The sequence below is a fragment of the Gymnogyps californianus genome, chromosome 3, assembly GCF_018139145.2.
Source record: "Gymnogyps californianus isolate 813 chromosome 3, ASM1813914v2, whole genome shotgun sequence".
Classification (NCBI taxonomy): Eukaryota; Metazoa; Chordata; class Aves; order Accipitriformes; family Cathartidae; genus Gymnogyps; species Gymnogyps californianus.
In genome coordinates this window covers 12,766,601-12,793,563 of record NC_059473.1, presented here as the reverse complement: position 1 = coordinate 12,793,563, position 26,963 = coordinate 12,766,601, and the positions used below count along the sequence as shown (strand labels likewise).

General features: G+C 47.8%; 1 protein-coding gene across 1 annotated transcript; it reads left to right on the top strand.

Moving 5' to 3' along the window:
- The first annotated feature begins 542 nt into the window (after positions 1 to 542).
- On the top strand, positions 543 to 26,963 carry ARHGEF33 (Rho guanine nucleotide exchange factor 33). Its single transcript, XM_050893043.1, has 16 exons — positions 543 to 564; positions 3,964 to 4,013; positions 5,043 to 5,090; positions 10,704 to 10,868; positions 12,509 to 12,630; positions 13,538 to 13,680; positions 15,031 to 15,090; positions 16,309 to 16,524; positions 17,166 to 17,295; positions 18,589 to 18,721; positions 19,547 to 19,630; positions 20,531 to 20,614; positions 21,433 to 21,581; positions 22,459 to 22,644; positions 24,338 to 25,091; positions 26,826 to 26,963. Exons 1-16 carry the CDS (start codon positions 543 to 545, stop codon positions 26,961 to 26,963), a joined length of 2,484 nt encoding a protein of 827 aa, XP_050749000.1.

Genomic DNA, 26,963 nt, shown 5'->3' with positions numbered 1-26,963 from the left:
GGCGGTATCTCTGTGGCCCAAACGCAAGTTTGGAGGACATTTTTGGGTGATTAGTTGCATAGCAAAAAGCTCATTCTTTGATGCAGAGCACCCATGCAAGATGTTCATGTGCTGTTCAAAATACATCTCATTTTGCTTCTGTGTTCTTACAAGAAGCATCTTGCTAGGCAAATGGTCTCTGTGGGATTACACAGTACCTCTTAATCACCCATCCACATAACCACAAATGGCCTTGGGCTGGGAGGGAAGTGTTTGTACCGGTGCCCACTCTGCTTGTGGAGGCACTGTGAACCCAAACAAACCCTTAGGATGCCTCATTCCCTCTCAAATCCCTCCTCCTCCTCCCTCTGTTTTCTGAACTTTGAGCATCTCTGCTCAATAAACCCTTTCTGCATCTTTCTGCACTCAGGGTTCAGACCAGCTGACCCATCACAGGGCTCACATGTGGGCAGCTCTAAGCCATGGAATGTTCCCAGTGACCAGCCAGAACCCTCCAGAGTGAGGACAGGAGTCCCTGCGAGGACGCACACCCTATAGCAGCCATGGACTCAAACAAACAAGAAGGTAAAGCATCCTCTTATTTCACTTCTTGATACTATGAAAGACAGCGAGGAAGAAACCTGCTCTCATATGACCTGTCTCTTGGCAGCCGCCAGCCAGCCCCCTGAGAGCACCTCTTAGCCACAGCAGCTGTGGGCAAATGTTTGCTTCTTTTAGTTTCACAGAAATATCTGGGGTTTGAAGTTTTTATCTCTTATTTTAGAAACACCTCCCTCTCCCATCTGGAAAATAATCCTGTGGCATATGTAATGTCCAACGTGGGAAGTCATTCCCCTCTCTTGCCTCGGACCCGCCTCTGCCTTGGGATGTACAGAGACCTCTGTCAAAAACTACATCTTACACGAGGGCACTGTGATGAAGATCTGCTTTTCTCCCCCACATGCTTTGTTGCAAGGGGGTTTTGTTCATGTCAGTGCCACAACCAGACTTCTGTACCAGTCTCGATCTTGCAAGCACCAAGATGTATCCAGGCCACGTTGCTTGCATACAACCAGTCCTGCTACAGTCAGCAGCACTTCTAGAAAGTCTGCAAAGCTCAGGGGTTTCAGGTCCAGGGTTTTAGTGGTTATCAGTTTTAGATGTTCTTCTTGCAGAGGAATGTGGGGCTGGTGGTACTTGCTTTCCACCCCAAACCCCTTGCAGCATTGTGCTCTGCCTTGCCACCTCAGAGGTGACTGTGTCCATCTGATGAGGAACTCTTGAAACTATGAGGAGCAGGGGGAGCAGCTTTAGGAGTGCCCATAACTGTCAGCTCAGGAGAGAGCACGGACCACCTCTTTCCCTCTTAAAAGATGCTTGGTTATGCCAACATTCATTCATGGCACAGGTAACGGAAGAGTTAACTTCTCTATTATTATTATTCTAATTTGACTAAATTAGGTCTGTGTACCTAGGCCCCTGCACTACAGCAGGCTGAAAAGGAAATTAACTCATGGATTTTTTCCAATTAATTGGTATGCCCCCACGGGCTGCAGATGTTCACTGCAGAAGTTGGGAGATAACCACAAAGCCCCTTGCTTCCCACAGTGCAACTGTGAGGAGCCTCCTCTGCTCCAGCTCTTAGCAGGGACTTAATAGAAATGATCTGGGTTTTGATGGGGTACATGCAGAGAGTGCTTCTGGTCATGCTCATGGCAAAGGTGGGAGGTAAAATCACAGTAGAAGGGATCCTCTTCCCTCTTCTGGTCTTGCTCAGGAGCAGTTCCTCACTTTGAGTGTGTCCAAGGACATTACAGACTGATCCGTATCCAAATCCAAATGAAAGATCCCTACAGACTTCTGCAGGGCTTGGGTCAAGCCCTCTATGTTATATATCAGATTGAAAAACACCCAAAGAGAATGTGAGGAGAGACCATGGCTCTTCCTTGCTGTGCTGCACCTCTGCCTGACACCTCCAGCCCTTCACAAAGCTCAGCATTCAATACGTCCACCACTTTGCAAAAATAGCATCTCCCTGACCTCCCAGCATCTGGTTTGTATTGTGCCATTAATTAAGAAACACATCCTCTTGCTCTTTTCGGGTCAGTTGTTACCATCTCACAGTAAGAGTCCAGCAGTAACATTTACATCAGAACAGACACGTACCTCAGTTTTCTTGATTCAGGAGGATCGCAGTACACACCAGCTGCCTTCTCAAGCCTCAACTCCAGGCATCATGAGAAAGCTTCATCATTCACTTCAGGCCAAAAGTCAGTTTCTAGTTCGTGGGGTTGCAGAGAAAATCTGAAAAAAAGACCCAGAAGGGCCAAACCTGAAAATGAAAACAACCTGCCATTTAAAAGATGAAACTTGGGACTTGGTGTGGGCTGGCTTGATGAGTTTTGACCCCAAACAGCTGGCATTTTGGGGTCACGGTTATGTCTCCCAATCAGCCTGCTGCCCCTTGTTTTCCACAGGAGGAACCTCGGAGGGTATTCCCTGGAGGGTCAATGTCTGACCCTGCTACCCAACCCCCCGGCTGCAAGATCAGCCAGCATGGGGAGAAAGTGGCACTTGGGCAGAGAGGGGCACACGGCCTCTCCTCCTCTGCCTCTCACTTCTGCAAGTCGCTGGGGAATTTGCTCATGTTCCTCTGAATCAGGACAAATCCTAGAGACCAGAACAGGGCCAATTCATAGGTGCCCTTGGCGGTAACCCATATTCCCCCTCAGGGGTAAAGAAATCAGAACATAGCTGTGCCTTGTAAAGCTCTAACTTCCAGGCTTCAGCTGTCTACTTCACGCACTGGCTGACTGCGTAGAGTCCTCCCTGCACCCTTTTCAAGCCTCCGCAGGACTAAATTTCTGTGGTCTTAAAGGCCCAGGTGGGTAAGGCACTGAGCATCTGCAGCCAGCATGGAAAGAGGGAGCTTTGCTGCCCCTAGAATTGGGCATGAGGTCACTGGTCATGTCTGTGACTGACAGCAGAGATGAGTGAAGCAGATTCTTGGAGGCAAGAGAAAACCCATCTCATGAAGTGACATTGCCAAGGGGAGGCGATCCAGATGAGGAACTGGGTGCCATGGTGTTTTCTGGGAGTGACAGCCAACCAGGGAGCCTGATGTAGGGAATAACATGGGAACTGATGGCCATTGGACTGCAATTCCCTCAAAGTGCAATGGTGGCACAACCAGTGATAATTTCTGTTGGATAATTGAAGATTTCTGCACAGAAAAGACAATGTTAGAAGAAGAAATAATAAATATAGACTTGTTGGTTTCAATCAAGAACCCATTAATGCCTAGAGATAATGTCTCTGTAGTGTCCAAAACACTTCTGCAAAATAGATATAAGCTGCTCCATGAGCTAAGTCTGTTTCAGAAATGTTAAGTCTAGCTCCATCGTACAAGATCAGGTGCGATCACAACGCCACAAAAACCTAGGAATGATGAAACTGATGAAAAAGTGTATTTTTTTGGTGTTACAAAAGACATGATTACTGCTTGGAATGTGTTGTGACAAAATACAACTTAGGGCTTAAAATACACAGATCAGATCACCCTTTTGTGGTCATAATAGAAATACGTACAAATAGAGGATAAAATTCACAATTTCAGGAGAGAGACGGATCAGTAATGCCTTAGGGGAAAAAACCTGTTACTTAAGGCTGGTACACAGAACTGAACTTCACAGGGAGCAATGTAGTCCTAATTGCACATACAAGGTTTCTCACCTCTTTGCATGGATCAGCTTTGGACACAGGACAGCAAATGAGGTGAATTTAACATCTGATTTAGGTGAGCCATTCCTGTTTTATAATCGCAGTTTATTTTACACACGATATGGTGTTCACACCTCCTAAAGTGAGACTTGAGTCCTTTAAAACTAATTTGTACCTCAAGAGGGACTTCAAACCCTCTGTTCCAGTTATTTATAGCAACCATAAGAAGTCATTTTAATTGACCGAAGTTCTTTATTCCCACAGGAGAGACTGAAAGTGTGCCTGTGAGTACGCCTGCAACACAGATTTCCCAGGTAAAGATGAGCAAAATGCCCTAAATAACTCCAAGAGTTTAAAGACTTACTAATAGATAAACAGTAGTTTAAAAGCTAAATTAAGTGGAAGGAAAAATGTAGGCACTTACAAGGAACATGGCAACTGAAATGTGCACACTGCATGAATAAATGTCATACATACAGGCCCATACATCATGCACCTCATCTTAAAAGAGACTTCAGTAAGATTTCTCTGCTTACAACCAGTTGTGTTTAGACAGACAGTGTGATTTGTGAGCTCAGCTAATCAACTAGCTGGCATCATTAGCACCAATTAGAGAATGTCAATTCACTGGGCCGGAGGGAGATTTCATGGCTGAGCTCTGATGAGCTTTCACCAAACCCAACGAACTGTCCCAGGAGCAAGGATGTGTTGACTGACACGGGGCGGGGGTGTCTTCCCCAGCAGGGGGCCAAGTCTTCCGGGGGGCTCTGGGTTATCCTGGCAGCCTCACAGCTTCTTGGACCATGGGGTGCTCTTCTTGCCTGACAATCCAGAGCAGCCGGGCCAGCCAGAGCGCTGAGTCTTGCTGCATGTCTCTGTCTGGCTCCCCAGTCAGGAGCTTGGAAACCCTGTCTTTAAGCCCATGTTGGCTCAAGGTGATCAGGACTTCCAGAGCTCTGGGGCCACTCTTCAAGTTGACATTCTTGCTGCAATTAGCTACCACAGATGCAACAAGATTGTCTATAACACAGCCCAGGGAGCATCCTTCCTCTAAGATGCAGTTTCAGTGTTTCCACAGTGATGTTTCCTACACATTTCCAGTCTGCAGGAAATGCAACAGAGTTTTGAGCACTTAAAACCTTGGTCTGGTTCAATATGGAACCGCACTCTGAAAGAGAAACATGTCCCTGAACTGGAAACCCTGACTATGTGAGACCTCCCTTGTCACCATTGCAACACTAATGCCCATAATTGCTTGTAAGTGCACCATGGCAAGTGGAGAAGATACTGCTTTCCATTAACTAGTCAGTGCTTCTCTTGTCTCGTCCTCTTTTCCCACGCAGACAGCTCCAAGCAGGAGCTGTAACTGGGTTGCTGAAGGGCCCAGCACAGTGGATCCAACATGCATGGAAAGCTAGCACACTGTTGGGACAGTGTGCTGGGAACACCATGTACACGTGTTGCTTTCCAGAAAAACCCAGCTGAGATGTGGATACCCTGTCGTGGTTTAACCCCAGTCAGCAACTAAGCACCATGCAGCCGCTTCCCCCTCCCCCCTCCCAGTGGCGTGAGGAGGAAGAAAGGGAAAAAAAGTAAAATTCGTGGGTTGAGATAAAAACAGTTTAATAACTAAAGTAAAATATAATACTAACAATAGTAATAATGAAAAATAATAATAATAATAGTAATGAAAAGGAATATAACAAAAAAAGGAAGGGGCGGGGGGGGAGAAAAAAAACAGTGATGCACAATGCAATTGCTCACCACCCGCTGACCGATGCCCACTTAGTTCCCGAGCCGCGATCAGCGCCTCCCGGCCAACTCCCCCCTGTTTATATACTGGGCATGACGTTCCATGGTATGGAATATCCCTTTGGCTAGTTCAGGTCAGCTGTCCCGGCTATGCTCCCTCCCAGCTTCTTGCACACCTGCTTGCTGGCAGAGCATGGGAAACTGAAAAGTCCTTGGCTTAAGATAAGCGCTACTTAGCAACAACTAAAACATCAGAGTGTTATCAACATCATTCTCACACTAAATCCAAAACCCAGCACTGTACCAGCTACTAAGAAGAGAGTTAACTCTGTCCCAGCCGAAACCAGGACATACCCTAATGAAGCCTTTAAATGAAAATTACCAGCTGGCTGTGCCCTTCTGCTTCAGCGAGGGCCCTATGGACACTGCAGTTACCAAAAAAGAGGCACAGATGTGAAACAGGAGCTGATAAGTGCTTGCAGCCCCCTTTAAGTATCTCCATCCTTCTCTTCTGTCCTTACTCTGCTGCTCTGCCTTTATTCCTACCATCCTTGCCTAGGAATATAAATACTGGATATACTCCTAGGGCCAGGTTCTCTACCACTGTAAATCAACACAGCTCTGCTGCTTTCCCGCTATGTGGCATTTTAAGCCTTCCTAATGCTTGGCTGTAGGAGTGCTGCCCTTAAACATAGGAGTTAGTAGCTGTGCTAGAAATTAGTTGTTCCCTGGTAAAAGCATACATCATGCAGCTCAGAAAAATCAGATCCAGGCTTTGTGGCAAGCGTTGGACTTTGTGCCAGACTAGTTTCAGGCAGTGTCCTCAGGCAGCCCTCTTTTGCATGACACAATGTTTACTTACTTCTTCAGAGCAGCCACATAAGAAGATGTGCAAAGTGATGGACAGTAGATAACCTGGGGGAAGTAACAGAGACAGTACTCCTTCATGGCCACAGAAGGTTTTGCTCTTTTCTAGGATATATTTATAACAGCAGAATTATTCCTGTGCAGTATTTCTTCATCATGAGCCTGTTTTCTACTGGTTTTGACAGGCTTCAGCTCAAGGTCCCTGAGAGCAGGCCCTGTTCTAGTGCAAGGACCCTAGGCAGCTGCCAAGGGCAGCAGATGCAAATAACCATCCCTTTGGAGACCCAGAGCCCTGAACAGCCTGGCTAGTGCTGGGTGAGATATGTGGGGACACAGCTACTCATGGAAGCAAGGGTTCCCTCTCATCCTCTCAGTGGCAGCCAGGGCAGTAAACCCAGCTCACCAAGGCTCTGCCCTCTGCTTTTGATCCCAGCCCTTCCTTCCATAGCCATCTCCGTCTCCTGGCCACAGCCATCTTCCCTGGGCTGCCTCAAAGCCTGAACAAAGCTTTAGGCTGCAGGGACGGTCACTATCTTTTGCAAACGGCTCAAATTACTGGCACCCACTGAGGGAGGATGGGGAGGCTCTGCAGTTTTGCTGCCTCTGGTCCTGAAAGCAGCATCAGTCCTGTCCACTCTTTGGGGACAGTACAGCAGGTGAGACAAGAGTAGAGGCTCAGCGAAGGAGATTTCACAGCTGTTTTAGAGAGAGAGAGAGAGAGAAAAATAGCTCCACTCTTGTAAAGTCAAAACCAGGCTGAGAAATGCTCCTTGTACGTCTTCTGATCTCACCCTTCTTCTCCCCTCTCGCCACCATTACTTCCTCCATGCGGTCACGGTTCCCCTCTCCATGTTGGGAAACGCTTGCTCCCCTCTCCAGGTGGACTTTGACAGTTCATATTCTTGTTGGGCTGGAGGACAAGTGAGAATCACAAGTGACTGCTTCTCAGTGTCCTATTAATCAGAGTCATGCAAAGATGGGAGGAGAATCCCTTCATGTCCCCATGGGCAGCTACCCACAGAGCACAGCGCAGTTACTTGGTCTCGCTAGAGATTTTACTTGCATGGTTTTTCCACACAGAGCTGAAAAACATCAGGGCAGCAGGTAAAATGGGAGTCATGGCCCCCAAGAAAGACATAATCTGCTACAGATGCATGGCGCTGAATCCCTCACTGCATTGCTTTGTCAGGTTTGAGGGCCACACTCCAAAGGCAGGTGAGGGCTAAAATGTGTATCTCGTACTAAATTATTTAGATGCCTAAATACTTTTTTTTGAATAGTTCTTGGACAGGTTCTAAGGACTCCCTGTGACCATGCAGATTCATTTATCCTCTAGGCATTAGTTAGTTCAACTTAAGTTGCTAAGGTGTGCTCCTTAACTTCCACAACTTAAGTGTTAAGGTGTGTATTTATTCCCATGAACAGGTGAGCCAGGGCAACACATTACAGTTAAACCGTTGCCAGGTTTCTGTGGTAGTATAAAATCTGTCTTTTTTGGTAGGTGTTGCACTTAGAAACTTTAGAAACACTGAATTGGCTTGACTTTCCAGGGGTTCACAAACCTGTGAAATGTCTCTCCAGTTCTGTAGGCATAATCACTTGGGCAAGACATATGCATGAGCTGATGCTTCAATGGAAGCTGGGCTTCCATTTGTTGTAACAGCCCATGGGATTTCAAGGATGGTTTTCTGCAGCTTGTTGTTAGAAATGAGCTCAGACTAAAATCCACAGCTCAAGCACTACACTGCGCTTGGCAGGAGTTCAAAGATAATGTGTTGTTCCTGTACCACTCCACTCAATTTTGGATCAAACTTGCATCCATTGCCACAAGGCTGTTTGTGTTTCCTTTCTATGCTCTGAGCACTGAGGGCAGCAGAGGGGGGAGTTCTCAGGGTTTCAGCACTTCATGTCCAGCCATACAAGCCCTGGCAAATATGGCTGATTGGTGTTGCTGGCTGCTTTCATCCATCAAGTGGCAACAAAGGGAAATGCGAGTGTAAGATGCTTTCAGTGTCTGAAATAGCCACTGCAAGCTGCATGGGGCTGACGAAGGATGTATCAGGCAGGACAGACCTAGGCTGGGGTCTGGAGCACTGGGAAGGATACACAAAGAAAACAAGCTAGCACTGTGACTGCAAAAGCAGAGATTGGTCAACAGTGAACCCCAAAATAACAAGTGACTGTCTGCTCTTAGATGCAGAGGATATTTTAGTCCAGCCTCTAGTCCAAATCTTTCTTTTGGCTGCCTGAACTCTGCTTTCACAGAGCATTTTGGTGCACATGGACACCAAAGTCTCTGCAGTGGTCCCTTTTTGCTGACCTTTGCTGATGCCTAGCAGTTTTTGCCTCTGAAACCAAATGGGATCAGCAATCACTCACATCCCTGTACCCTTCACAAAGGATCTGTCTAATTTACTCCCTTTCTGGAAGCATATGAGGAGACTATGGCCAGGCTTGTGGGCAGAAACATTTCATTTTGGGCTTATTCTCCCCAGACATTGTCATCTCCAGGGCCAGCTTCTGGACTGCTCCACTGGTAGCAAGACTTGAGGCTGTGACATCTCCATCCTGAAGCAGATCTCTAAAATGGATAGCATAGGATAGAATAGAATAGCATATTTCAGTTGGAAGGGACGGATCTGATGGATCACCCCTTTTCACTTGGAGGAAAGTGTGCGATGCCTAGCCCTGATGCAGGCTAGCAGGGAGACTCTACCTTGGCAATGTCAGCTCAGTGTGGAAGTCTGGCAAGCATCTGTGAGCAGGGATGGGAATATTAACATTTTGCACAGTTGCAGTACTTTGTATCCCCCCACTTCTCCAGGCATGTATGTTAGGATGTCTGATGATGCTAAGACCATGCGGCTCACCCCCCTAGGCTGAGATATCAGAAGCAGTATGGTTATTGCCTCCCTAGCAGCCATGGCCCCAAGCAGCCCCTCTAACCCTTCAGGCTACACTCACAGGTCACAGGGTGACAATTCCTGTGACACAGGAGTATCACAGGAAGGTGTCCGCTGTGGCCAGGAAGGGTGGGTGAAGGGATTGAACCAAGGGGTCTGGAGCTCCAGCTGGCTTTGGGAGTCAGGGTTGACTGCCTAAGGAGGGAAGATGTCCTCAGCCTCCTGCTCCCCTCTGCCCTGTCCCAGCTCCTGTCAGTCCCACTCCTCCTACCCAGGCAGCTCTGGGAACGTGTGTCCAGCCAGACCAAACTGGGGACTGTGGGGTAAGCACTGGGGTAAGAGTGGGGATGTCAGGCAGACGTCCTCTGTAAAGATGCTGCAAGTCTTGATCAGAGGAGGATGGTGCATGCCATTGCCCCGAGGTATCGGAAGCCATCTCTGCTCCATTTACAGGACTCAAGCGCCTGAGTTCCCCGGGGTGGCTGTCCTCTTATCATCAGTGCTCCAGTTTTGGACTCAGTTTATAACCAGATGTTAGGCCGAATTTCTGTTGTAAAGGTAAAAACCACTGGTACCGAAGCACCTTGGGCCGCGACCTCGCCGTGGGCTTTGTGCAGGCAGAATGAGTGCCTTGCTCACAGCAGTGGGGGTAGAGTTCAGGGTAGCCAGCCCAAGCTACCCCCGAAGAGGGTGTCCCCGCTTAGCCCTCCGCAAGCCGCCTACCTCCCCTCACTGCCCAACTCCACACCTGCTTTGTTTGCTCGCTATGCCAGCCTCGCTCGCCCTGGTCTGTCTCCTGCTTCGCCCGGCTATCAACCGGCTGCCTCCAGCTTAGGTTGTGAGCTCTTCCAGCAGCGCTAGGGCCTCTAGGGTCAGAAAACAGGGAGAGTGGGCACAGTGTCGCTGTATGCCACGGGAAAACCTCCCGCTCCCTCCCCATCACAAGTTAAAGAGCTGCCTCCTTCCCTGGAAATGGTCCGCTGACCAAGGACAGAGCTTCTCCACAGCCCTTGGAGAGCTGGGAGGTGTTAGACCTGTCTGGGGAAAGCACCAGCCCCACAAGCATGTGGGGGAGGAGGACTTGCTCAAAACCAGACATGTTCTTGATTGCTCAGCTGCTTTGGGGATTGATAATCTGGCTGCTGTTATTGCAAACCTTCTTGGCATGTTTCAGGCTGTTCTCTCCTTCTACAGACTGACAGGCTGCAAACTGCCAGGGAGCCTGGAAAAACTCTAAGTCTAGAAAGAGGCATATTGACTGCCCAAGATAAACACCTCTTACCCTGTACTGAGGCTGCAGCAGGGGCCGAACCTCCCCCTGTGTCTCCCAGCCATGACAGGAGGAGGAGAAAGAGGACAGCAACTTACAGGATGGGTTACACTCAGCCTTCATGCCACTTGGAACCATGGGTGACCCTCGGGAACACAGCTACCTGCATCTGGGAGGAGGGACTGAACCCACCATGTTTGTGGTTCCTCTAGTTGCAGGCATTAGCCTCTGAGTTGAAGGCGGGTTTCACAGAAGCGATGCAGGAGCTGTCGCGAATCCAGCATGGCGAGTACGCGCTGGAGGAGAAGGTCAAGAGCTGCCGCTGTGCCATGGAAGAGAAAGTGGCTGAGATGAAGAATTCCCTCAACACGTTCAAGGTAGGAGTGTGACCTGTGGGGGGTTGCATACCTGCCACATTAGCTCAGGTGGCATGGGGCAGCATTCCCTCTCCTCCATCAATCCTTCCTGCTTGCAAAGAAAATGAGCTGGCAATTGTTTCAGATATATCTAGTGCACTTCCTTTGGCTTTGTGTCTCCCCCGACTACTCCAACCCAAACGTAACCCATGTCCTGGCCTGTTTAGCCTTCTCAATGGGCCATGAGGCAGTACTGCGAGCTACCCTGGGCACAAGCAACCTTGGGCAACAAGCAACTCTGGGCTGCACATGCAATGGGCACATGGCCTGTTCACAGGCTGCCACTGGGCCACTGTGCCATACCTCTCCCTGGGTCAGGTCTCCTGCATTTCCTACAGGAACCAAAGCCGCTGGGGAGCAGGGAATTAACACAAAACCCTAAAGCCTTTTGAAGTTGCATTCCCACACGGCTGGGAGGAAGTGCTGCCTGGTTTGATCCGGCCCAAGAGGATAAAGACAAAGGACTGGAGAGAGAGCCTAGCAAGAAGGCTTGATGTACACTTTAAACCAGCCAGCGTCTCCATGCAGAAACTGGATGACTGCCTGTGAGGAGGCAGGCAGAGGAACTGTTTTATTGTTTTTATGGTAAATTTTCCCCATGGGGTTTTGCTGAGTCAATAATACCTTGTGAAGTTAAAGAGGGCTGCTTACGGGAAAAGCCTGTTACTGACCCTGTGACAGGGAGAGATGGATGGCACCGGGAAAAAGGAGCCCTGTGGTTCCAGATGAGCAAGGGAGACAAGAAGTGTAAGGGCACATGGCAGAGGTCTCAAAGCAACCAGAGGCAGGGTTATGCAGGACATTGTTATGGGGGGAAAAAGGGGTTTTAAAATCCAGATACAAGGAATTATGCAAGCAACAGGAAGGGCAAAGGCTGCTCTCCCTCTGCCTCATACCCACGTTGACTGTCCAAACATTGAGCTCCCAGTGAAGCCACCTCCTTGCTTGGGGAAAATCCCTCTCCTTCAATTTACAAGAAACTCTTGAGTCTCTCTCCTCCATCCTGCTGCTCGTATTGATGAAACCTGCAGTAACTTCATGCATCAGAGCTCTACATCTGAGTAAGGCTTGGTTGAAACTGCCTGAGGGAGAACGTGCTGACAGGGAGGTTACGGAGGGCCTCATTTCCTTAGGAAACCAGGCTAAAAAGGCAGCTCCAAGGCCTGACTGGCAAAAGCTTATACATGTGAGCGATCACACTGGGATCTGAATGAAGTGCAACATGTGAATACACATGCTGGAGAACTGCAGAGGGAAACGTGCTTCCTCAGGCCCACCTCCAAATGCCATTAAAGGCAGGAGTCCTCCTAATGCTTTCAGCTGGTGGTGGATGAAGCCCTATGTCTCCATCTCCCACCAGTGCCTTAACCATGTGACATCATGCTGGCTTGGCTGAGTTGCCTGTAGTTGAATTAAGGATTGCCACGCTGTGCATGGCATGTATTACACACACTGGACTTGCAAAGGAAGAGTGTCTAATCACAGAGCCACTCTCCACAGCACCCTGAAGCATCTCTAGTGCACACCAGCCAGCATTTAAAGCTGTGCTATGTAAGGCTGATGGGCACCCTGGGAATGCTGTACTTTTGCCTGTTTCTCAGGAGGAGCTCAGTGATGCAAAGTCAATGATTGAAGAAATCAGTGCCAAGCAGGAGGAAATGCAACAGAAAATTGAACAGCTGCAGCAAGAGAAGCGGCGGGAATCACGGAAAGTGAAAGCTAAGTAAGGGCCCGAACTCCAGGGCTCCGGAAGTGCTAATTAGCAGTGGTGTCCATTTTGTTTATTTCCTTATAGCTTAATTTCTTAATCTTTTCCTGGCTGGACATGTGTATCAACCCTGATTATTGCTAGAGGCTCTAGTCTTCAGTTCACTCCAGGCTTTTAGACATATACCCAACAGAGCAAACACTGCAGAAAAACACCAACACCTCACTGGGATTCCAACAGCAAAATAGCCCCAGCAGCTCTCAGGGAAACCCAGGCCTGGTGAAACACACAGACGTGCTGGGGCAGGAATATTGTTGAAAGTCAGGAGCCTTCACCATTACAAGCTATTGCTAAGCCACCCCCATCCAGACAATAGCACTGCAGTTTCCCCTTCCAAGTGTGCAGAACTCAGTGGGCTCCTGATGGTGCAATCATGCTCTGCTTTCCTGTCACCAGCCTTTTCTTCTCTGAGCAGGGTCATGCAGGAGTATGTTTGCACACTGCTGGGTCACACTGTTGCTGTGATGAAGGAGACAGCTCATCCACCTTGGCCCTGATTAGCCTGCTCCTGAAAATAGAGTTTTGATGACGAGTGTACAGCTGCCTTGATGCAAACACTTTGCAAATCTAGGCTAGCCCCTTAGCTAATTAAGCCATTTAATTAGATGAAATATGCTCTGCAAAAGAACAGATCTGAAATAACCTTCTCCTATAGCCAGTGGAAATTAATTCCAGAACATTGTTCATGAACTGCATCAAAGCCAACTCCATCAAAGCCAACTCCTTTCCTGGTCTCTGCTGGAGTTGTCCTACTTCTGACTCTGTGCTTGTACTTATACTGGTGTCTGCCACAACTATAGTGTAGGAGCTTCACCTATAGCATTCATACCTTCCAACAGTCTCATTCTTTGTATTTGTACAGAAGAGCACAGAAGGATGATCACGGGTCACAGACAGTGCCTACACCTCTCCAGGGCAGCCCGTTCCGATCCATTAACCTCCCAGAACCTGTGCTGATCAATGAAGATTTTACAAGTCTTTTACACAACGTGACTTATGAAAAAGGTAGGAAATAGAGTAGGCAAATGCAGTGCCTTCCTTGGGAAAAAAATCCAGAAAAAGATCACTAGGGTAAGAGGACACCAAATTTTCCTCAGGTGCCAGAAGCACAAAAAGAGAATGGGGGTGCTCCCCTTGGCAGCACAGCTCCTGTGCCTATGAATGCACCTCAGCACAGTGTCTCAGGATAGCAACCTTGGTGCTGGCCTGGATTCAGGAGATGCTGCTCTGTGAACACTGTCCCAAAAGGCATGGCTTGCCTCCTCCAAGGAAAGGGAAGCAGGCTGGATCTTCTTCCCTGTAATGCTAGTGGCACAGACACAGAGCCAAGTAGGAGCCCCTGCGAAAAATACCTGTGGATTTGTTTCCATGTAAGGGAGCAGGGCACAGAAAGGAGGATCACAGGGACTGGGCTGACAGAGAACACCTGGTATCATTAAAGGGCCATACCAGTGGTTGATTTGACAAGGGGACATGGGAACTGGTACATATACACACTAGGCTACTGGTGTCACTGCTCCTTGCATGTACACATTGCTAGAAGAATCACTGGCCCTTGTTAGCTGTGGAAGCTGCTAACCCATGGTGTTAGGGTTACATCTTGACCAGGAAAACATTGTCAACTGCCAAACACTTGTGAAGGTTGGAATCAAAGAAAAGGTGATGGACCAGAGCCTTTTTTTCTATAATTAACTTCGGGGGTCTAAACTGGTCTATCACTCTCTTGCTGTTCAGATAGGAAGATGCTAAAAACATATACATTTAAAATACCAACAAAGGCAGAGATTGGATGAAAACCATGTTCTGTTTTCTACTCTGTTCTGCTCAGAATCTGGCCAGTCATGACCCCCTTCTGCCCTACTCTGAGGTGGTATGTTAGCCCTCTCCCTCACATCCCTCTTGCACATCTACCTCTCTCACCCACTTCTCCCACTGCCCCTTTCTTTCCAGTCATCTCACCCCTCCACTCTTCAATAAGCTCCTTTCCACCCAAAATGGCAGCCGTGTCTCTGTGTCAGGCCTCCATCCTCTTGTTCTGCCTGCTGGGTGTCTTCTACCCAACGTGCATCTACTGAGCAAGGATAAGCCAAGACTGCTCACATTCCTCTGCAGTCATATAGCGCCAAGCACAACAGGGACCCCCACATTAGCCTGCCTGCAGGTGCTGCTGAAACAAAGAGCACAAGAAGAGCCACAACAGTAAAAAGATCCTCCTTAGTGGAGGATCTAACAGGGGTGTTTCCATAGAAAAAATGTGAAAGACTGGAGGATCTAACCATACTGACTGGGTTTGGCAGGAGGAAGCCTGCTCTACAGCTGTCTTCTCTTGTAAAGTTTCCCTTTGTTCTTCAACAGTGTCTGACACCAGGATCATGCCAATGGGAGAAGGAAGTGTGAAAGTCGTAGCAGGTCCAGGTAGGAAAATATCAAACTGTCACAAAACAGTAGGACAATGATTCAATTAGAGGGCTTGCTTTACTGCAGTGAAGAAATGCTTTTGGGAAATGCATTTCACAGGAATGTGTTTCACTTTGCCGTGTACCTCCATTTTCATATTTGCAGTCGATATGAGGGAGAACCCGTGTCCCTGAAGTGCCGAATACCTGACAGACAATGCAAAGGATTGATACTTGGCAGGGAAAGCCTTTCTGCTGCTGCTTTTGCAGGTTCTAAGTGCCTTTGCAGAAAGGAAGAATTGAGGCTTACTGATGTAGCAAAGAATAATGAGCGCGCCATTGTGCCACTTGGAAAGAGATGGTCTTTGCAGTGACTACATACCAGTAGAATTGGTGAGCTGTTTATTTGCCCACCAGCTTCCAGATTCCTTGTAGACATGTCTGAATAGTAACAGAGAAGTTTTTCTGTCGAAAATAAAAATTGGTCAGAAGTAAGAGAAGGGTATAGTAAGGGGACACTAAGGATCCTGGCCAGCAAAAGGACACATTAGAACAACCATTAGATGTTTGCACTGTTCACTAGAAGCACTCGCTGTTCTGGATGGCTCTTTTGCTTGAATCCGCTTGGAAAAAAGAGAGAACAAAAGCTACAGAAAATGGTTCATTGCAACCCAAATTCAAAGTATTTGCATTAAAGCAATTCCAGCCCAATGATTCTAACACACCTGCACCCTCCCCTACCTTCTCTGTGATTTAATAGCCTCAGACTATCAGTGCTGCTGCTGCTGTATAATCACACCACACTAACAAAAATTTTAAAAGCCATGACAGTTTACATCCATTGAGAATGGCATTTAAATCCAAATTATAATAATACTTTGTTTCTACAATACCTGCCAATAAGTGTCATATTACCAAGTCCTGAAGTGTCCCAAAACCCTGAAATACAACCATACTTGGAATATATGTTTTTTCTTTTCTAACGTGTCTAATTTTGGACCTTATTTGGCCTGAAAATAAATGCTGGGAGAGTGCAAACCTTGTTCTGCCAAAGTGCTCGCCAACTGCACTTCTGTTTGTAAATTAACACTACAAGGCTACAGCCTTGTGAAGTACAGAGAATGCTTCAAACTCTCCTTCCAGTACTTGAAATGGATGATAATGCAGGTTAGCTGCCTGCTGTAGCACAACCTGTCAACTGAGATGTCAAGATCCATACAGCTGTTTGTCATTGCAGGAGCAACCATAGAGACAGACGACAGTCTGAAGCCTTCCTTGACAACAGAGGGGCAGTCAAAAGTGCATCTGCCGTCAACAGTATGGAAGCAGCCCAAGGACACCAAGGACTGGGGAGATGAATACATTTCCAAAGAGCAACCAGAGAGAGGGAAAGACATGGGCCAAAGCAGATACAGCTCAGCAGACAACATTATATGTGAACCCTCTTTGGCTGGTAAGGACAGAGTGGAAAACTCTGGCTAGAGAGGCTCAAAACTGCATTCACATCTGGTGTGAGCTGGTCAGTAATCAGCTTCTACAGAGGGAGACACACAAGCCAGTTTCTCCTGCTAGAGGGGAATGTCTCAGGGCCTCAGTCTCCAAGACTTCTGGCCTTTGTATTTGCTGGTCTGTGCCATTGACAGAATCGCTCTGCACCCAGGACATCCATTCTCCTTTCCAAGACCTGGCAGGTTCAGAGTACTGATGGGATTGTGACAGTGTAGTTGCTTAAGCAGGTGAAAAATACAGCTTCTCATTCTGCAGGAAACTGGATGTGAATCCCTGGTATGAGTTGTTTTGCCTTTGATTGCTTGTTTTGTTATTCTTAGAAAAAAAATGGTATTCATAGGGGAAAACACTTTTGCTTTGGAGCTTTCTTAGCAAACTGTGGCTCCAGTCATGTCTGGGGCATGCTGTAGCATCAGGCTAGAATTTTATATTTTGAGGGAAGTAGACACACAAAGACAAGACATTGGTGTCACTTTTTGACAGTTTCTCCTTTCGTGATTTAATGTCAGATCACCAGTCTAACAGGAGGCTGTCCTTGAGGTCGGTATTTCCTTATTTTTAAACTTAACCATTATCTTCTGGAAGCCAAAAGGCAGAACATCGCTTTGGAGCTGCTGGAGTCCGAAAGAAAATATGTCATCAACCTTTCCCTAATCCTGAAGATCAAGGCCACGTTGCAAGGGCCAGATGTGAAAAGGAGCACCAAAGAGAGAAGGTATTTGATTTAGCATGCTCTCTCTTTTAGGGAGTTTTCTTCAGTCAATATTCTTTCTGCATCATCCTCTCTCCCACTTTTCTTTCATCCACAGAGAGATCCTGGAACACTTAGAGCTTATTTCTAGTTGAAAATTGGAGGCACTGGAAGGTTTTTGCAGTGATTAAAGACTTTCCTGCCTGTCCTTCCATCTTGTCCACCTTGCATCCCAAACTGTTTCACTAACACTTCATTTCAGTCTCCTTCTGAGTCCCATCAATCTCCTATTCTTTCGCATGCCTCCTGCCTGGGTGGGAACAAAGCTTTATGTATTCACTGCCTGCTTCTCCCAGTCCACAGCTCCAGCTCTGGAAGCTGCTGTGGGCATAAGCCCCTGACTAGTGGCTGCCATCCATCAGGTATCGATATATACAGACATACACACCTATTTACACATAGATACAAGACCAGTGGGACTGACCCAGCTTAGCAGTTAAACCCAGCTCTTTGCAAAGGCCCTGTGGCAGCTGTCAGTTCTCAGAGAGAACCATTCACTCAGCTTTGGCCTGGGAGTTCCTAGCCCCTAAGCACATTAGGGGAGTCCAGTCCTTGCAAGCTCTCTCTTTTTTGGCTCTTTCCACTGTCCCTAGGAGTCATTTGACAGAAGTCCACTGTGGGACATTTGGTACATGGATTGATGTGAACTCATTTAAGCAGTTACATGACACACACAGTTCAAACTTAAGCATGACAGTCCAAAGTGAGGTTTTATTTTTACTCTTTTTCCCTGGGACCTTTCCATCTGGCAAAATATTTTGATATTTGACATCTTCATTCTGATTCTGGATGAAATCAGCATGAAATGACAGAAAGGCAGTAGCACATTTTGACCAGCTCTGCATGAAAGGGTTGGTTTGTTAAAGGGCCTGACAAATGAGACAACATACAAAGCTGAGCTCTCCTCCAAGCACTCTATGGGATGGCTCAGGACCATGGTCCTGCTTCATTAGGCACAGCAGCATTGCCTTGGGCTTTTTAATTCTGCAAATTCTGGTCAGCTACACAATGCACTGGAGAGTCAGGCTAAGAAACCTTCAAAACACTGTAATAATAGCCTACTGGGGAGGGTACCTGCATGTACATAGCAGGTAAAACAGGGCCTCCTGGTGCAGCCAGGACTCCAATAAAAGTAGTTAATAATACCTGTGTTTAAAGCACGCCTGTGCTGACCACCCATGAATGCACACTTCAGCAGTACATGCTTAGAGCTGAGCTTCTGCTCTGTGTAACCAGTCTGATATCGTTTCCCTTCAGTTTCTTCCCCAACTCTTTGCGGTACCTAGTCCAGCAGCATGTCGATTTACTTCACGCTCTACAGGAGCGAGTCCTGAGCTGGCCACGACAAGGGATCCTAGGAGACATCTTCCTGAAGTTAACAAATGATGAGGTATGTTACAGACCTCTCTGAACTCTTCTGCTATGATTCATGATGTTGTGCTGATGGTCCATAGGTGGGCCGAAATACCTTGCAGCAGAAGGGCTGTGCTGTGAAGCTGTGGCTAGGGTAAGGCCTTTCAGCCAGCCTCCTTTGAGAAGAGTCCCGGTGCATGGTAGCCCCTTTGTTGTAGTACTTGGTTGGTCAGGAAGCCCACATGCCAGACCCACCTGGGGGCACGCAGACACATAGCGCAGCCCTATAATAAATGCATGAGACCTAGACTTGGTTGCAGGAGCCACACATGAGCCTTGACAGCTTGGATGTCTGTATTCACAGTGAGGGTATGAAAAGAGCATGTTTCTTATGCTCCCCTTCCCCAATACACTTTGCTCAGAGTTATGACAAGCGGGTGGGCAGGCTCCTTATCCTATATGGTTTGTAGCCCCAAGTAAAACAGCACCTCCTTCTCAGGGTGAAGGCCTGCCCAACCCCTGGTGAGCAGTGGGACCTCTCCTGGAAGGATGTGTAAAAACTCATCTGATGCTTTATAAATTTTAAGTCTTAAATAAGAAAAGCTTCTTCCTCCCCAGCCTCTCTACCCCTCCCATCTGCTATAAAGCTTTATACACTGTGCTCAACAGCTGAACACATTTTATTAAACAGCCTTTCTTGAAAAGTCCCAAGCCCTGAAATCTTCACACAGTTAGCAGCTCTGCTGCACTGATGAGCTCCCAGGAGTGATGGTGGGGAATCAACAGTTTCTCGTTCTGGCTGGCTCTATGACCAAAAAATCTCTCTTAAGTTTCTTTGTTCTTTTCTTTTTCCTTTTGTAAGAACAATTTTCTGGACTACTATGTTGCTTACCTGAGGGACCTACCAGAATGCATCTCTCTGATCCATGTGGTGATCCTGAAGGAGGTAAACTTCCTGCCTACTTCAAAGACACATAATGGCAACATGCAAGCCTGGATCTCTTCCTGTTATGCCTGCCCACGATAGGGCTCTTCTGCCAATCCATTTGTTCTGTTACCAAATGCCAGTTTCCCAAACGTTGCCATGGCTGACATGCACCTACAAAAGGCAGCTTTAACATGTTCATCACTGTGTGTAACCAAAACTATATTTCTGCTGTGACATGAAATAATGTCTCAGATCAAACCTCCTAGAAAGCTTGCCTATGCACATGCTATCCAGACCTGTCCCAGGCAAATGGTGTCTCCTGGAAAATGGAGAACTCATCGAAACAGGGAGACCAAGAGCGAGGCTGTAAGTGCTTTAGAGAGAAAACAGTCTCTACTGTTCAGCTTCAGGTATTTGGTCTCACACCCTTGATTCTTGGTTTAAACTAGGAAAGTTAAATATAAAAGTAGTTTTAAAGTGCAATAACTAAACCACACTAGCTTGCTTCCAAGACATCTTAACTTAGAAGTCAATCTCATTTTGTTCAATTCATTTGGGCCTAAACTAAGAACTTCATTCTGAACAGCAGTGTCTACCTGGGGTTTCAATGAAACTTAACTAGTGCACTTTAAACATACACCCCTACTTAATTAGGGCGAGTGTCCATCGTAGATAATCCCCAACCTAAGGAATTTCATTCCTAGGACTAGTATTGCTGATGGAAGGAGTTGCAAATATCCCTTCTAGAAGCAAGATGAAGACCGGTGTATTGTCACGCACAACTGCCACTTGACTGGCATGCTCCTGTGAACTGTTATAACTACTTACAGCATAACTACTCATTAAACCCCAGAACCATTTGGAAGCAGACATGTTTTATGGGTGGGAGAGACTCTAAAGTTGCTTTCTCTATTTCAGGTAGAAGAAGAAATCAAGTCTGATCTCTACATTCTGTTCTTCCATATAGTCCAGCGAATCCCTGAATACCTTATTCATCTACAGGTAGGGCCCCAGGATAGAAATTGTCTTGTTGAACTCTTATCACAACATGTGACACTTATCTCAGAGCTGGTATTCAGGCCTGTACAGGTACAGGGCTTCTGGCTAACCCGGTGGGCTCTCTGAAAAAAACCTCTGAAAGGGAAAGCTAGCTGAGAATGGCTTAATTTTCATCATTTTCACCTGAAGCTTGCTTCTATTTGCCAGTTTCTCCATTTGGCCTGACAGAATCAACTTTTGTCCCCTGGGAAGCCAAAAGCTCTGCTGCCTGCTGCTCTGGGAGAACAGGAGGCCAGAGATGGGGCACATCTACTGTGAGCTCCAACCTAACTCCTGTAACAAAGCTGGCCTCTTTGCAGAGTGGTCCACATGCCTGTTGGCTTAGAGACTGAGAGGGCTAGAGGCTCCTAGGGCCCAACAACCTTTCCTACACAGAGCTTGCTGATAAAAAGAGTTCAGGTTCACAGGAGGGTTATCTGAATTGTACTAAAACATTTCAGACAAGGCAAATGATGCAGAAAGCAAACCCTATAAAAACAAGACATTGGTTTATTTATCCAATGTTAAACTCAACCAGTGCATCACCCACACATCCCATGATTACATTTACCGTGGTTACTTCTGTATTTGCACTAGAGTAGTAGAAGGCAGGCCCTGCCCAAGTCCCTCAGAAACTGGTGCTGCCTAGCAGTCCTCCCACTGTGCTCCCACAGGGCAGTGCCATGGGCACTCCAGAGCACTAATCCATGGTCCCAATAGCACCTTCTCCCCAGAAAGGGTTAGGACACCCTCCAAACAGCCTGATCTCCTCTCTGCCCCAGAATGTCCTGAAGTTCACGGAGCAAGAGCATCCTGACTATTACCTGCTGCTGGTGTGTGTGCAGCGCCTCCGGGTTTTCATCTCACACTATAGCCTCCTCTTCCAATGCAATGAAGACCTGCTTATACAGAAGAGGAAAAAGCTGAAGAAGTAAGCACAACATCAGCTCATTCTCTCTATCACCAGGGAAAGGGAGGTGTGGGGGAAGCCTGGAAACAGGGGGTTTAGGTCCAGGCAAGATCAACAGGCACATTGCTCTGTTGAAATAAAACAAAGCCCTTTGCATTTGAATGCTGGAGAAGGCCCACTATTGGCATTTGTCCTCCAAACTGAGGTCAGATTTGGGGTGGGCCCTTCTGTCTAACTCTGAGAGTGAAAGGAAAATCAGTTTAATCCTCCTAAACATAGCAGCCACGTGTTTCATGGGAACATTTGATTCCTTAAGCTGATGGCAAAGTCACTCCCCAGTGGGAGAATACATGGGGACTTAGCTGCTTTGGCAGCTTGGGGCCCTGGTGAACACCAAGACTGTTGCCTGAAGCCCTCACAGGCTAAGATTGAGAAAGAATAGTGTTATCTTATTTTACTGGGGGAGTGGGGTGGGAGAAACAAAAGCCTCCCATAACCTGTTTGAGATGAACTGTGATAGAAATGACCCTGAATGTAGATTCTCAAGCTGTGGTTCAGAAGAGTTCCTTGAAATCAAGACTTTTTACTAAAATCAAAATCTGGTTGCCTTTGCTCCTTGTGATGATTCACTGGGGGAGCAGGACAAGATCAAACTTCAAGGGAAGCTTCCAAATATGGAGGGTGGTAAAGGGCTGGTGCAGACTGCTGGGGAGGGACTGCTATCAGGAGAGGCATTAAGAACAGGACTGAAAGCAGGACGCCCTGCTGACTGGGACAGACTAGGTGGAACAGGTCCTTCCTTGGGGTGGGAAGAGGTGAACGGGAATATTAAGGTCCCTCCCAGCCCTGTTTTCTGTGATTCTACATGCTCGTGCTCATTCCCTGCCTTATTTCTTAGCACGACGATGGATTTCTCCTCCCTCAGGTCATCCCTGGTGAAGCTGTACAAAGGTCTCACCTCCCAGTGTACGAGCCAAGAGGTTTCTCCAACACCCAGTGCAACATCTATCCGGGACAGCGGGATCCACTCTGAAGAGACAATACAGTCGTTCCCACCAGCACCTTCCTCTGGCACGACAACCCCGTAAGCCTATTGTCCTAGTAGAAGGCTTTCAAAGTAGGCTGAAAACTCTCTCCTCACCCATACTATGCCAGCGACACTAGGCAGTTACAGACTGTCATTTCCAAGACTACTCCCTGTGTATGCATAGAGAGATGAAGGGCTGGCTCCTTCCTGCTATCCACTACCATGTGGCTTACAAGCAGGAAACATTTCAGAGGTCTACCCAGGGCTGTCAACGCTCTTGCTAGCTGACTTAACAGTGTACCAGAGAGGACATGTATTTGTGTAGGCCTGGTGGCGGTGTGCATAGTAACACTCCACATTCACTGTCAACGTTACAAAAGCTAGGAAACATGACCAAGGTTTCAGACTAGCAAAAAAATTACTTTTCCACACAGCACATCATTGAATGACGGGACTCACTATCACAAAGACACAAGACTAATTCAAGAAAGACAGGGCTACTGGTAGCACCCAGCAATCTTTGGCCATTTCTAGCCTACTGATAGGTGGCAACTGAGATGATGATCCGAGAAGCACACTAGACTTGCCTTTTTTCTTATGTCAGCAATTTGTGGCTGTTGTGCTTCCTTACATCTTTTGACACTAACAAGAAGAGTTTGGCTTCATCATTCTGAGTCCCCCTCAAGTGGCAGTGTTATTAGACCAATCCTTAGCCTCCTGCTCACCAGACTACCCAAGCCAATCTCCCTCCTCTCACAGACGCGATGCTCCAGGCCCCCATCTTGGTAGCCTCAGCTGGTGCCTCCCCAGTTTCCCCACATTCATCCTGAACTGAGGACCCAACATGGGTCCAGGTGGGGCCTCATCAGCATTGAACAGAAGGGGAGAAAATAACTCCCCAGGCTTGGCTGGCCATGCAGCTCCTAATACAGCTCAGGTCAGGGTTTCCCTTGTCTGCCATAAGAGCATGCTGTCAGCTGATCTATTACCCTGGCATTGGCTATAACCCCAAGTTCATACCAGGGCTGCTGCTCAACCCAAATCTCCCAGCCTGGTCTGATGTGTGGGATTATCTTGCCCCGGATGCAGAGCTCTGCACATCTTGAACATCACAAGATTTCTGCTCCCTCACTCCATTCATTATGTCCCCAGAAGATAGCAGTGGGACTTTCCTAACTAGTGTTTGTTAAGGGCCATGGAGGCACACACCCTGCACCTAATACCTCATCCAATGCAGTACTCTCTGCTGACTAACCTGGAACACACAGAGGGTAGGAGCCCTCCAAGTAATCTTGACACACTTCTGGGGACAGAGCCACCCTACCCAAGAGAGGAACCTTGTCCACCTGAAAAGACAATCAGACCACAGGAAAGTAAGACACAGTCCCTACATGACAGAAAGAGAAGGAAAGTAAAAATCAAAAAATGCAGATGAACAGGAGAGAGATGGAGCAGTTGGCTTCTCATCTCAGTTTCTATTCATTTCATGGTGTAGAGTACAAAAGTCAGCCAAAGCTACTGGATAAGCAGTTCTACCCCTGCAAGTTTGCTCCTGCTAACCCAGTCAGGCAATTTCTATTAGTGGCAGCTCTGTTACTGTTCTCGAAGATATGAAAATACCTTTTGGCCTTAAAAGCAAGAGAATAGGGCCAGGGGAGCGAGGGGGGAGGGGGACTTGTCACATTGTCTCTCGGACATCCTTTAGTATTCCACTTCCTTCTGTTTTTTTGTTTTGTTTCTTATTTTTAAGGCATTTGATACCCCAGATGAAGAAACCCCAGCCAACCGTGATGGAGAACATCCAGGCTGTAAAGCCCCCTGACTGGGAAATGGAAAGCAGAAAACATGAGAGGCCAGAGAATATCCTTGCATCCTCTCAGCTCACAGAGCAGGAACTCAAAGCTCTGACAGCCCCCTTACAATCCATCCCTGAAATGGAGTATGAAGCACCACCAGCTGATGCAGTGGGAAACACTGAGAGAGCCATCAGGACCTCTGTGGAGCTGCTGCAGGATGCGAGGAACTTTGCGCCAAGCTATGAAGAGTTTGACTACCCTGGGGAGGTTTTCACCCTGCCAGGCCCCTATGAAGATGATGCCTTCCAAAACCTCGCTCTCTTTGACAATTGCTCCCCGGCCTCTTCCGAGTCCAGCTTAGACATTTGCTTCCTTAGGCCTGTTAACTTCACATCAGAACCAGAGAGGACAGATCATGCCTTACAGCCATTGCCTAAGAGCTGCACTCCTGTAAGCAGCAGTACTTACAAGCGTGAGATGTTCCACAGCAAAGGCAAGCAGCTGAGCAGGTCTCTGAAGGAGCTGCCGAGGAGCGCTGAGGGTGTGAGCACCAGACTCTACAGCACACGGAGCAGCAGTGGGAGCCGGCTGCAGCAGAAGCAGGAGAGGAATGTCCAGCCTCACATGATCTCAGCCTCATCTCGAAGCTCCCAAAGGAGCTACTTCCCCCCACAGAGAGGAGCGGGTGAAAAACAGAGCTTTTTGGAAGTAAGGAGGCTTAAATAGGAGGAGGAAAAAAAAAAGGCACGTGGTGGTGCAGAAGCAGCGGCAGCAGCAGGAGAAAGATCTGAGATACAGTTAGGGCAGAACATGCCAAAACAGCTTCCAAGTCCACATATTCAAAGTCCCCATCTGCATGTACATGCCCAAGGGAGGTACAAGACAGCTCCTTTTCACACACATCTTCCCCGGGGATAAGCATGGGCTTGAGGCACACAGCTGGCTGACTGACAGCTAGAACACCCCCAGGACAAGCTAGCCTCTTATGTGTCTCTAGCTGTCACTGAGCTTCTCCCACAAGTAAATGTTGTATCTGATCAGGGTCACTAAGTATGCGCAAAGCTGTTTGAAATTAGTGGTATAGGGTGGCACCCAGTTAAAAAGGTGCCTTTCCACCTGCTGTGAGGAGTGCTGGGTTAAGAAAACCAATGGATTTAGTATCAGATCCTCAGCCGGTGTAAACCAGCATGACTCGGCTGAACTCAACCCATTTACACCAGCAAGACCTGGTCCATGGGTTTTGTTTCACCTGTGTTTGTTGCATGGATCATAGACCCATGCTAAAGTCTGTGTGAAAACAGACAGAGCCCAGCAACCGTGTCCCTCAGGCAACCACTGGCATGGCAGGCAGCACTCTAGCTCTCCAGGTCTTGCAGGAACAATGTTTCTGTAGTGCCTGTTCAGAGTCAGCTTTGAGCTGTCACAGCCAGGGGGGAAGATGCCCTTCACACTTCCTGGGGAAGAGGCCAAGGGTGCTGTGAGGCGCTTAGCTAGTTCTCTCAGTGCTGCCTAGATACACACCCTCCTGTTAAAATGAGGCAAGATGCAGACGAGGCTGTAGATGCAGATGATGATGGGAGGAAGCTTCCAACAGCCTGACAAAAAGGCAGCAAGGAAACCTCAAAAGAAAAGAGAAAAAAGTCTAGTGAGTGAAGGAGGTGGTGGACGCCTGAGCAGAGGAGATGAGGCAGAGGAAGAAGAGCCATGGGGACACAGGCCCCCCAGAAACAGAAGCCTGTGAGCTCTTTGGCACTCACTTGCACAGAGCTATGGCCCACAGCAGGGTGCAGATGTGGAGCTAGTCCAGAACTGCAGGACACATTCTCCCTCACAGAGCAAATGAGACCACCATGGCAGTGGTGGGCATAACTGGAGGAAAGGGACTTGTCCAGAGCCTTGCTGAGAGGAACTCAGCACTCTCCTGAAAGGGGAAGAGATCTTTTAGTGGCACATTTACCACAAGGTGTGTGTGCTAATGAAGCCTTCTGCCCCACAGATATAAAACCAGGCAGCAGCAGAGCCAACAGAAGAGTCTTTCACACCGTATCAGCTCAAGAAGCCTGAAGCCTCTCTGCCCTAGGGTAAACGGAGCTCATGAGCAAGGAGAGGGTGGGAAGTTCCTTCAACTGCCCATGCTGGCTTGCTCCCTCATTGGCAAAAGGGGCTAGTAAGCTCCCCCTAAACAAAAAGCTTAGCAAGGAAGGCTCCAGTTCCCTCTAACAAAGCTTATCCTTCCACTCCTCTGCCACTGCCTCAGACTCAGAGCCAGCAACAAGCTCTCTGCAGAGGTACCAGTGCTGCCAAGGCCTGAGTGACCTGTTGTCTCCCAGCCTTGCCAGCACCTCCTCAACCCACCAGGTCCCTCCTAGCACAGAGAAAGAGAGAGAAGGGGACAAAGATGTGAGGTTGCAAATGCTGGTTAAATTGTCTTTTCCCTTTTAGGAGCTCCATGCAGAAGACAACACCAGGTTCTGCCAGAAGGATGACAATGAGCAAACATCCTTCAGCGACCACAACCCGCGGCACGAGCCCAAGGGGGGTTTCCGGAGCTCCTTCCGCAAGCTCTTCAAAAAGAAATAA

Bases quoted from the DNA above. Each gene is read 5' to 3' on its own strand.
- ARHGEF33 (XM_050893043.1), top strand. From the start codon at position 543: ATGGACTCAAACAAACAAGAAG. The intron at 5,091-10,703 runs GTGGATCCAACA...TGGTTCCTCTAG, and splicing joins TTGCTGAAGGGCCCAGCACA to TTGCAGGCATTAGCCTCTGA. The intron at 13,681-15,030 runs GTAGGAAATAGA...GTTCTTCAACAG, and splicing joins CAACGTGACTTATGAAAAAG to TGTCTGACACCAGGATCATG.